General features: G+C 39.5%; 1 protein-coding gene across 2 annotated transcripts in view; it reads left to right on the forward strand.

Moving 5' to 3' along the window:
• The window catches only part of LOC107549734 (fibroblast growth factor 12), a 102,899-nt gene that overhangs the window by 82,113 nt on the left and 9,413 nt on the right, over positions 1-11,373 (forward strand). For both annotated transcript variants that reach the window (XM_016230912.1, XM_016230913.1), the window contains one exon: positions 2,385-2,583. In XM_016230912.1, coding sequence (XP_016086398.1) covers positions 2,385-2,583 — 199 coding nt within the window. The remainder of the gene's footprint in view (positions 1-2,384; positions 2,584-11,373) is intronic.

Here is an 11,373-nt window from a genome sequence, read left to right on the forward strand (position 1 = left end):
GTGTTGTCCATGGTTTCAGAATTTGTTGTGGGTGTGGAGGACAGACTGGATGAGTGAAATTTTTATCCCAGTCCGGCCCTGTTCTGCATGACGGTTGTTCAGCATGGATACATTCATTATCTAACAAAATTTGAAATTTAAGTTCCTTTGTATTAAGGTATTTATATGACGTGAGGTCCTGATATCCGCGTGACACTAAAACAGTAATATACTTTTTACTTAAGTAGCTATACGTCAGAGCCCATACTTCTATATACTTTAACTTGAGTAAAAAAGTGTAGTCCATACTTCAGCTTTTACCAGAGTATTTTTAAACATGAGTATCTATACTTCTACTTGAGTGTAGGATATGTAGAGTATTTAAATCTCTTTTGAATGAGTGCTTGCTGTTCACTTTCACTTTCGATTTCGCGATCACGTGCACTCTGTGTAAAGGAAGATCAGATGTTTGATATTTTCAGGTCAGCCATCTCTCCTCTCATCCCATGATCAGTGAAATCTGACTCTTGCAGCTCGTGTTGGATTTTTCCATGGAATTGGGCTACTTTTAAACTGTTGCCATAGGTTGATTTCCCCCTGTGGGTTATAGGTTTGAAATGTTGCATAATTTACATTTGACTGAAATGCTTGTATTGAAACATTTTGCATTCTATCTATGATAAAACTGCTGTAAGTTTTCTGAAGGATGGCCACTGGAAGGAAGCCTTTAAGCTGCGTTTTTGATCCATATGCATAACAGTCACTGTAAAATATGTATTTTAAATGACATGATGACATGTTTTGAGTTTTTATATTTGGGAAAAGGTCATTGCGCTACTTTGGGCACTACTTTAACCAACAAATTTAAAAATTGAGTTTTTATATTTGGGAAAAGGTCATTGCGCTACTTTGGGCACTACTTTAACCAACAACCAACCCAATTTAAAAACAAAAGCTAAATGCTGATACTAAATATTAGTACCATGTTTGTAGCCTATTGAATGTGCTTACTGTGCAGTTACCACCATTAATTTCAGATGGTTACAGTTATTGTTTTCAATAGCCAAAAGCCAGTTTGGCCTGTTAACTACCAAATAAACATCTTGTTTATGTATACTTTAATTCTTTCTTGTTTGTTGCTTAAAGGACGGAAGTAGGGAAGTAGGTATTGGAATCTGCCAGTTTGCTTGTAAAAAATCGGCATCGGAATCGGCCATGAAAAATCATGCTATATAGAAATATAGAACCCATTATAATGAGTTATGCTGTCTACACTGGATGCGGCACAGCGTGACACGACTGCTGCCTCGTTATCTATGACGTACTGACACAAAATTCAAATGATTTGCAACGGTCGCTTTGTCACGTCCAGTGTAGGCAGACTTTAGCTGTTGCAGCGCAACGAGACAACTGTCACATCCGGTGTAGACACGGTGTAAAGGAGATTTTAATTTGATTACATTAATATTTAAATTGAGATTTACAATAAATATTTTAACTGCTACTATGTAAAGGGAATACTGCGGTAAAAAAGCTCTTTATTTGTTTAAAGTGTTTGCAAACCAAATGTTATTGCACTTTTGTTCAGTACTTTGTACAGTACTAAAAGTGTGTAATACACTACTTTTGAATTCATTATTGAATTTTGAGCCGAACAAACCGCGCCCGGGCACAGTACAGAGCAGTCACACTAGTCAAACGAACCGGGCTTTGGGGGTCAAACGTGCTCGGGAATGGCTCAGATTGCCTAATGTGAGTACACCCTTTTAAAATAAGGAATATGTAAAAAAAAAAATATATATATATCTTAAATATTTAAATGAGGAATATATCAATAAACTGATAAAACCTACAGCAAGATTTAAAAAAATATATATGCTAGATGTGTTTTATGTCAGTTACACAGTTACAACAGATCACCATTTGTGCAAGTTCTTATTTCAGACCACTGAGATAAATACTATTGCCAACCTTTTCTTTAGAACTCAAAGGTCAAACTACATTTAAAAGTACAGTCCTCTTGTGGCCAGATGCAGGGAAAGTCTGTGCATTTTGGTCAAGTTGAGGTCTAAAGTTCATCAGTTTTGGCTAGAGTCCTCCACGCCACATTTACCTTTGTAGAATCCCTAGCAAGATAACATCTGCTACATGACAGTATGTCACCTGACGCAGATAAGAGATGCTAACTCCTGCTGCCTCTCTCTAACCCGCACATATTGGTGACTGTTTTGTACACAGACATATAAAGTCACACACTTTTCATAGTCCTTCAAGCCACATATACAAATCATGGCAGCCTCCCTGGGGACTCCCTAATAGGACTGTTTGACCTCTCTTTTTCCTTTTCCCACCCATCACTGGATAAGTTCATTAACATGTGTTTTTTTTTTTTTTTTTATCCTCAGGAGATATTCACACCTGAATGTAAATTCAAGGAGTCTGTGTTTGAGAACTACTACGTGATCTACTCATCCACCATGTACCGTCAACAGGAGTCGGGTCGAGCCTGGTTCCTGGGCCTCACCAAGGAGGGTCAGGTCATGAAAGGCAACCGAGTAAAGAAAACCAAGCCCTCTTCACACTTTGTACCAAGACCCATTGAAGGTAATTTTATTTATGTATTTATTTTTTAAAGTGTGTTTACAGCATTCAGTACCAAATAATATTATATTAAATAGTGACCAAAATTAAAAAAAGATATACTGTATATAGAGTGGGGCTTGTTTTTATTCCAACCCACTTGTACTCTCAAAGCATCAAAAACTGAAAAGCTTACTATTAAAACGCTAAAAGTACCCCTATAGGCATTGCTTTATTGACAAACTAGGAACTACATTGCTTTCAGTTGTTTGCCTCATGTGTCAGATCAGGACACATTTTATCACATTTAATATCTTTGTGTGAGTAATTGAGTAAAACCTAAGGTGATAATTGCTGAAAATGATCCTGCTCCATCAAAGCAATCAAATCTCATTGAAAAGATAAACAGCATAACAAACTCGGTCATAAGACACTAGAGCCATTGGCATTTCACAATCAAAGCTGACATATATAGCACTTTTCAAGCAGCAATTTGTGTATTTGTTGGGATTCAGATAGAGACATTGATCGCTTTTGGGTCTGTTCCTCACACAAAGCATATTTGTTTTGTAATTTTTTAATAAATTGTGACTACATATTTTTTTCTATCTTAACCCATGTTTTATATTGAAAAATTGTTAGGTTTAGGCCAGTGGTTCTTAATCCTGAGGCCCGTTCTTCGTACCTCGCTTAATACATCTGAGATGATTTGAAAGAAGCGAGATTTTCTAATCGTGATAACTGATCTCTGGCTAATTTGGTTCTTCAAACAAATTTAAAATATCTGGATTTAGTTGTCTAAGATTACTGCGCATTCTCGTGTTCCCCATAAAGGGCAGATGTATCGATACTCAAAACCACGATCAGCAATGCTGTGATTGGCTGGCGGCAAGACAGCAATCATAATGACATCATATAATTATCATCTTATATAAAAGACACCTGACGAAACTTGACAAATTTCCTTTATAAGGAAACAGCCAAGAGAACAAAACTACATAAATGTTATAATAGATAAATGAAATGTGCACTGTTTTTATTTTATTTTTTACATGATTCACAATTATTTATGTTCACAATTTCTAGTATTCGTACAGGCATTACATTTTTATATCAATGTTCATGTTGTAATTAGCTAAATTAAATTTTATCTTTGAAGGAGATTTGTTATGTGACCAGGAGGGGTGCTGAGGGGGCTGCAGCACCCCCTGTTTTCACATGGTTGCAAATGCAACGCCAAGTTTGTTCATTTACATTTATTCAGTTTTAGCATTTAATGGTTTATTTGTAATGATCTCTGAAATGTAAATCGTAAGTGGGCTATAATAAACCCATGTTTATCTTTATAAACATGATTAATTTTACTTGTGATGTTTTCTATATGGGATGATTAGCCTAATCCTCATGAACACGTGACGCTGGCACGTGGTATCAGACATGAACTACACAGAATGCGAATAATATTAACTTTAATATAAGGAGATAATGGTGTAAAAGCGAATTTCAGATTATTTTAAATGCCCATCCCACCAAAATCGGCATCCAACACCAGCCCCAGCACGAGCACCGACATCAGTGAACCAGCTCCAGCACGAACACGGAGACAAGTAAGCCTAGCGGACCCAGCCCAACCCCCGAGATTGATCAGCTACTATCGATAATTTAAAAAATGTGAAATGCAGTCAAATTTCCCAGTGTGTATGCCACTTAAACGAGTGTTCATATCAACGCACTTGTAGTGCTTTGTGGAGTTGTCAAATGAGGTGACCCCCCCCACCCTTTCACCCAACACGGACACACACAGCATCCCCAACCAAAAACATCTTCCCGCGCCCCTGTATGTGACAGCATTAATTAAAGTTTCTTAAGGGTCAAGATCAAGTTATCTGCATCTCCTGCGCTCCATCAAGCAACTCCCATAATAGCTGTCAGCACTCAAATTAATTCAGAACTCAGATTAACTGCTTAGCGTGTGTAAGACTCTAATACACAATTATAATGTAAATTTTATCACAAAAATATATCTTTCAAAGTAAAACTGGCTATGTCTATAGTATTATAGATTATACAACACTCAGAATCAGAATCAGAATGAGCTTTATTGCCAGGTATGTTTTCACATACATTTGTTTTCATGACAGAAGCTTCCGCAGTGCAACAGAATGACAGTGACAGTACAAAAACACAGATAATAAAAGAAGAATAAAAAAATAAAAAATAGAACGAGTAAATAAGAAATAAAAATATATAAATTGACAATTGTATGTGCAGGTATATTCCAATAAGACAGTTTTGTATGTACAGGTATATTATGTGCAAATTTGAGGTGTAGACTAAGTGTGGGTGTTAGATAAATAAGTGTATGAGTGTATAAATAGTGTTGTGTGTTTCACAGTTATTGTCAAGTGTTCATGAGATGAATTGCCTGAGGGAAGAAACTGTTCCTGTGTCTGGTCGTTCTGGTGCTCAGAGCTCTGTAGCAACAGTTCAAAGAGGGAGTGTGCTGGATGTGAGGGGTCCAGAGTGATTTTGCTAGCCCTTTCATGGGAGAGATTTGCTTTATTAAAGTCCTCAAGAATGATTAAAACAGAGTCTGGGTGTTGTTGTTCTGTCTCTGTGATCTGATCAGCGAGTTTCTGTAAAGCTGAGCTCACGTGCGCTTGCGGAGGAATGTAAACACTCACGAGAATGAATGAGCAAAACTCCCACGGCGAGTAGAAAGGCTTACAGTTAATGAAAAGCGCTTCTAGATCTGAACAGCACATCTTCTTTAACACGGTTACATCTGTACACCACCTTTCGTTGATGTAAAAGCATGTCCCGCCACCACGCGTTTTCCCAGTGGATTCTGCTTCGCAATCCGCTCTAAACAGCTGAAAGCCCGGCAGACTCAACGCGCTGTCCGGTATGGTGTCATTCAGCCAGGTTTCCGTGAACCACAGAGCAGCAGAGTGTGAGAAATCCTTATTTGTCCGGGAGAGCAGAAGGAGTTTGTCTGTTTTGTTGGGTTGAGAGCGGAGGTTCACCAGATAGATGCTAGGCAACGGCATTCGAAATCCGCGCTGCCTGAGCTTCACGAGGGCGCCGGCTCGCTTCCCCCATCTGCGCGTCCTGAAGAGCTTGATCAGCGCCGCTGCTCCGCCAAATACTATGTCCAGCAAAACATCAGAATAGTTGAAAACCGGTAATATATCGGGTGATGTGTAGTGCCGAATGTCCAGCAATTCGTCTCTGGTGAAACTGATTGCAGGGATATAACTAAAGACAGGACAAACTAACAAAAACAACTGCAGAGAACGCCACAGAGGCCGTCATCATCATCGGCGTTATCTTGTGATTTAATTTTTAAAAATTGTATTATTATTATTAATTATTGTCCCCAGATTAGTAGTGTACTGTTGCAATAAAGTAGCAGTGGCTGGGACAGATTTTAAATATCAATTTGACTTAAAAAGATGCAATCTAATCCTGTTTACATGAAATAAGCCTGCCCACAAGCAGGTTTAAGTTTACGGACCTGTTGCTATGACAGCAAGTCCAGGATGAGCTTCGAAGAACCAAATAATCCAAGATCATTCGAAAACATCAACAATCAAATCCAGCTAACTGAGTTAGGGATGTACGAAGAATGGGCCCGTAACCCCCCAATCTGCATATTTTGCATGTCTCTTTTGTTTAACACACCTGATTCAAATCACCAGCTTGTTATAAAAGAGCTCCATGAATGAACTGTGTTTCGATTGACATGGTCCCTACACAGTGTTCACTGCTCTCTACTCCCTGCACTCAGGAAATCGGCTGAAGTTTACTTCAAGAACACAGATTTACGCTACACCACTGCCCACAGCGTCTTCACACCCAGACAAAACTTACTACAGAAGTGTGAATGGTTATTTAACCAAAATCATAAGATTTGCATAGTAGTCACGTCTCGTGCACTAAAGGGATAGTTCACCAAAAATTTTAATTCTGTCATTAATTAACCCTCATGACATTCCAAACACATAAGACCTTCATTCATCTTTGGAATACAAATTAAGATATTTTTTAATGAAATCCAACAATTCGTCTCTGGTGAAACTGATTGCAGGGATATAACTAAAGACAGGACAAACTAACAAAAACAACTGCAGAGAACGCCACAGAGGCCGTCATCATCATCGGCGTTATCTTGTGATTTAATTTTTAAAAATTTTATTATTATTATTAATTATTGTCCCCAGATTAGTAGTGTACTGTTGCAATAAAGTAGCAGTGGCTGGGACAGATTTTAAATATCAATTTGACTTAAAAAGATGCAATCTAATCCTGTTTACATTAAATAAGCCTGCCCACAAGCAGGTTTAAGTTTACGGACCTGTTGCTATGACAGCAAGTCCAGGATGAGCTTCGAAGAACCAAATAATCCAAGATCATTCGAAAACATCAACAATCAAATCCAGCTAACTGAGTTAGGGATGTACGAAGAATGGGCCCGTAACCCCCCAATCTGCATATTTTGCATGTCTCTTTTGTTTAACACACCTGATTCAAATCACCAGCTTGTTATAAAAGAGCTCCATGAATGAACTGTGTTTCGATTGACATGGTCCCTACACAGTGTTCACTGCTCTCTACTCCCTGCACTCAGGAAATCGGCTGAAGTTTACTTCAAGAACACAGATTTACGCTACACCACTGCCCACAGCGTCTTCACACCCAGACAAAACTTACTACAGAAGTGTGAATGGTTATTTAACCAAAATCATAAGATTTGCATAGTAGTCACGTCTCGTGCACTAAAGGGATAGTTCACCAAAAATTTTAATTCTGTCATTAATTAACCCTCATGACATTCCAAACACATAAGACCTTCATTCATCTTTGGAATACAAATTAAGATATTTTTTAATGAAATCCGAGATCTTTCTGTCTCTGCATAGACAGCAATGCAACTGAAACGTTCCCAGGCCCAGAAAGGTAGTAAGGGCATCGTTAAAATAGTCCATGTGACATCAGTGGTTCAAACTTAATTTTATGAAGCTACAAGAATATTTTTTTGTGCGCAAAGAAAACAAAAACAATGACTTAATTCAACAATTTCTTCTCTGCTGACCCAGGAGCTGGCATTCTTATGCAGAAAATCCATCTTTCTTAGTTCATCATCTGTATATTCTGGTCCAAATAAGTAAGACTGGGCAAGACCTTATCCTCTCTGTCGATATCTTCAGATATGTTTACGAAGATTATTTGATGTACAGTGTGTCTTCTTCTGCTTATAAACAAGGCGCAGTACATCTGGGTTCTACGTCAGAACGCTGGCTCCTGTGTCAGCGGCACTGCACGCATGCATCGGGCTACTCTCCTGAATGTGCAGCAAAGACTGACAAGGAAGAGAAGAAATTGTTGAATGAAATCGTTATTTTTGTTTTCTTTGCGCACAAAAAGCATTCTTGTGAAGTATTACGGTTGAACCACTGATGTCACATGGACAATTTTAACAATGTCCTTACTACCTTTCTGGACCTGGGAATGTTTCAGTTGCATTACTGTCTATGCAGGGTCAGAAAGCTCTCGGATTTCATAAAAAATATCTTAATTTGTGTTTGAAGATGAACAGAGGTCTTACAGGTTTGGAACAACACGAGGGTGAGTAATTAATGACAGAATAATTTTTTGGGGTGAACTAACCCTTTAATGCCCTTTGAATGGAACATACAGTCTCCTTTCGAACTTGAATCATGGTGGAATATCCTGTGATGTCCACTTCGCAGGGAACTGACTTACGGTCGATTGGAACAAACTTCTGAAGCGATAAGAGAAACATCAACATGTGAAGAGGGGGGGTCGCGAGGACCAGGATTAAGAACCGCTGGTTTAGGGGAAAGGGTCTGGTTAGTAGGGCTGTCAAAATGGCTGAAAAATTAAATTCAAATTTTTTTACTTAAATGTTTGTGCCGAGAGCCGTGGGAATGTAGCGAGGCCGGTGGAGTAAATGCTAATGCGCGAACCTGCGCCACTCACCGTTCTCGAGTCCCACGGAGGAGCTCCGGAAGGATAAAAGGAGGAGTGACGACAGTGTTGGACGAGAGAGGACCAGGCCTGGATTTTATTTTGTGTCTTGGTTCTGTTTGTGCGTGACAGTCGTCCGCGAGGGGCTGTCGCGCAATTTTGTGTTTATTTTATTATTAAAGTTTTGTTTAAATGTTCGCCGGTTCCCGCCTCCTTCTTCGCGTGACGAACTTTGTTACAATATTATCAATATTTGAATTATATTCGAATTTAAAAGGCATAATTTCAGTTAGGGGGAAAAAAGCTTGTAGAAAGCTTTTTAAAGCTTCTCTCCTGAGGCCACAAGAGGAAGCTAAATATTATGCACGTTTCTTCAAAGCATAATACAATAACAGGACTATATTTGAAAAAAAGTGCATAATTTTTTTAATAATGTTTATAAACCTTATATAATTAATAAAGTTGCTTAAACAATTAGAAACAAAACAGCGTCATGCATGTATGTATAGTTTAATACAAAGGACCGAAAACCAATCACAAAGAGTACTTTTTCATTTAAAAACATGAAACGTAATGTAATGTAATACATTAGAAGCTGTTGCCCCCATCAAATTGAAAAAGGTTAGAGAAAAACGTACTGCGCCATGGTACAACAGTAATACCCATTCTCTCAAGAAAAAAACTTGAGCGCAAATGGAGAAAAAAATAGTCTTGAGCGCAAATGGAGAAAAACTAACGAACAAGAACATGATGTCATTGTTGCTAAAATTATGGAGAGAGCCAAAAAACACAATGTGAAATTCAACCCTGACAAGATTCAGTTCAAGGTGAACAATGTACATTTCATGGGCCATGTGATAACACCACAGGGAGTGAAAGCAGATGATGGCAAGATACAGGCAGTAGTAAGCATACCAGCACTCATGGACAGACAAGCAGTGCAGTGCCTTTTGGGCATGATAAGATATCTTGCACCATTTATTCCAGGTGAGGCATCACTCACTGAGAAAGGACATTGCATTCCAGTGGCAACCAGAACAAGACAAGGCACTGTCTGCACTCAAAACAGCACTGACCAACACACCAGTTCTCAGGTACTACGACCCCAACACCGCACTCACCATACAAACAGATGCATCCAAAGATGGCTTAGGATCATGTCTGCTGCAGGAGAGGCAACCAATAGCATATGCGTCCAGGTCTTTAACGGATACAGAAAAGAACTATGCCCAGATTGAAAAGGAGCTACTGGCGATTGTCTTTTCGACCAAAAAGTTCCATCAGTATGTGTACGGACGCAGTGTGAATGTTCAATCGGACCATAAGTCATTGGAGGCTATCTTCAAGAAGTCACTGAGCAAAGCACCGGCGAGACTCCAACGTATGCTCTTACAGCTACATAAATATGACCTCATTGTCCAATACACACCTGGTAAGGACATGTTAATTGCTGATACACTGTCACGTGCTGTCGCTGAAGGCCAACACACAGGTAAAGATGATATCAGTGATGAGAAAATTTCCTGAGGTGATGAATATCAGAGACAAGACAGCGCACACAGAAATTGGAAAGATGAAAGCAGTGTATGCAAGGCATGGAATTCCAAAAGAGCTAGTGTGCGATCACGTACCCTTTGCTAGCTATGAAATGAAGACGTTTGCTGCGGAGTGGGGCATTAAGCTGACACACTCAAGTCCAGCCTACACTCAGTCAAACGGGCTGGCGGAAAGAACAATCAAATCTGTCAAACAAGTCCTGAAAAAAAGCGGAACAATCGGGGGTGGACCATCACCTTGCTCTCCTCTCACTGAGAAATACTTCTATCACTGGTACGTCCTACTCACCAGCTCAGGTTCTGATGGGAAGAGTTCTGAGGAGCACCTTACCAGTGTCCAGTGAAGTCCTGCGACCAGCTACTCCAAAAGGTGTTCATCAGGCACTCCAAACACTGCAAAAGAAGCAAGCGTGTCACTACAATGTGGGAGCAAAAAGCCTTCCAGAACTACATGTAGGAAATACCGTGCACATTGAAACAGACAGAGGGTGGCAACCAGGTCTCATTGTTTCAAAACGAGATGAGCCAAGATTGTATAACGTCATCAATGAAGCAGGATGACCTGAGGAAAACAATTCACAAGCCCACAGAAACATTTGATCCAGCGGATGAGACCCATGACGACACATACTCTCACATACCAGAGGCACGTGAAGTGACAGATCAGTCTGTACAGTGTGTGTACATGTAGGAAATACCGTGCACATTGGAACAGACAGAGGGTGGCAACCAGGTCTCATTGTTTCAAAACGAGATGAGCCAAGATTGTATAACGTCATCAATGAAGCAGGATGACCTGAGGAAAACAATTCACAAGCCCACAGAAACATTTGATCCAGCGGATGAGACCCATGACGACACATACTCTCACATACCAGAGGCACGTGAAGTGACAGATCAGTCTGTACAGTGTGTGCCACAGCAATCTGTACATAATAGCAGCACCACAACCACAAGGAGTGGTCGGGTTGTGATTGTTCCTGTAAGGTTTCAGGACTACTGTATGAACTGACTAGATATTTGCCTAGTAATTAAGGTTAAGCATGCTTAAGATTTAAACTGCTTAAGGGACTAGATGTTTGCTATAAATAAGAAAGAAAATGTTCCTGTTACAAGGACTTTAAGGTCTATATTCAGTGTTCATAGATCCTGTTTATAGCTTGTATTGTTTTCTGTGAAAAAAGGGAGATGTGGTGTAGTGTTATATGCATTTATGATATAATTGCATATTGACTCCACTAGAGGGCAACCTTGGGGCTGACTGCGG

The sequence above is a fragment of the Sinocyclocheilus grahami genome, unplaced genomic scaffold (genome assembly GCF_001515645.1).
Source record: "Sinocyclocheilus grahami isolate Dianchi unplaced genomic scaffold, SAMN03320097.WGS_v1.1 scaffold379.1, whole genome shotgun sequence".
Lineage (NCBI taxonomy): Eukaryota > Metazoa > Chordata > Actinopteri > Cypriniformes > Cyprinidae > Sinocyclocheilus > Sinocyclocheilus grahami.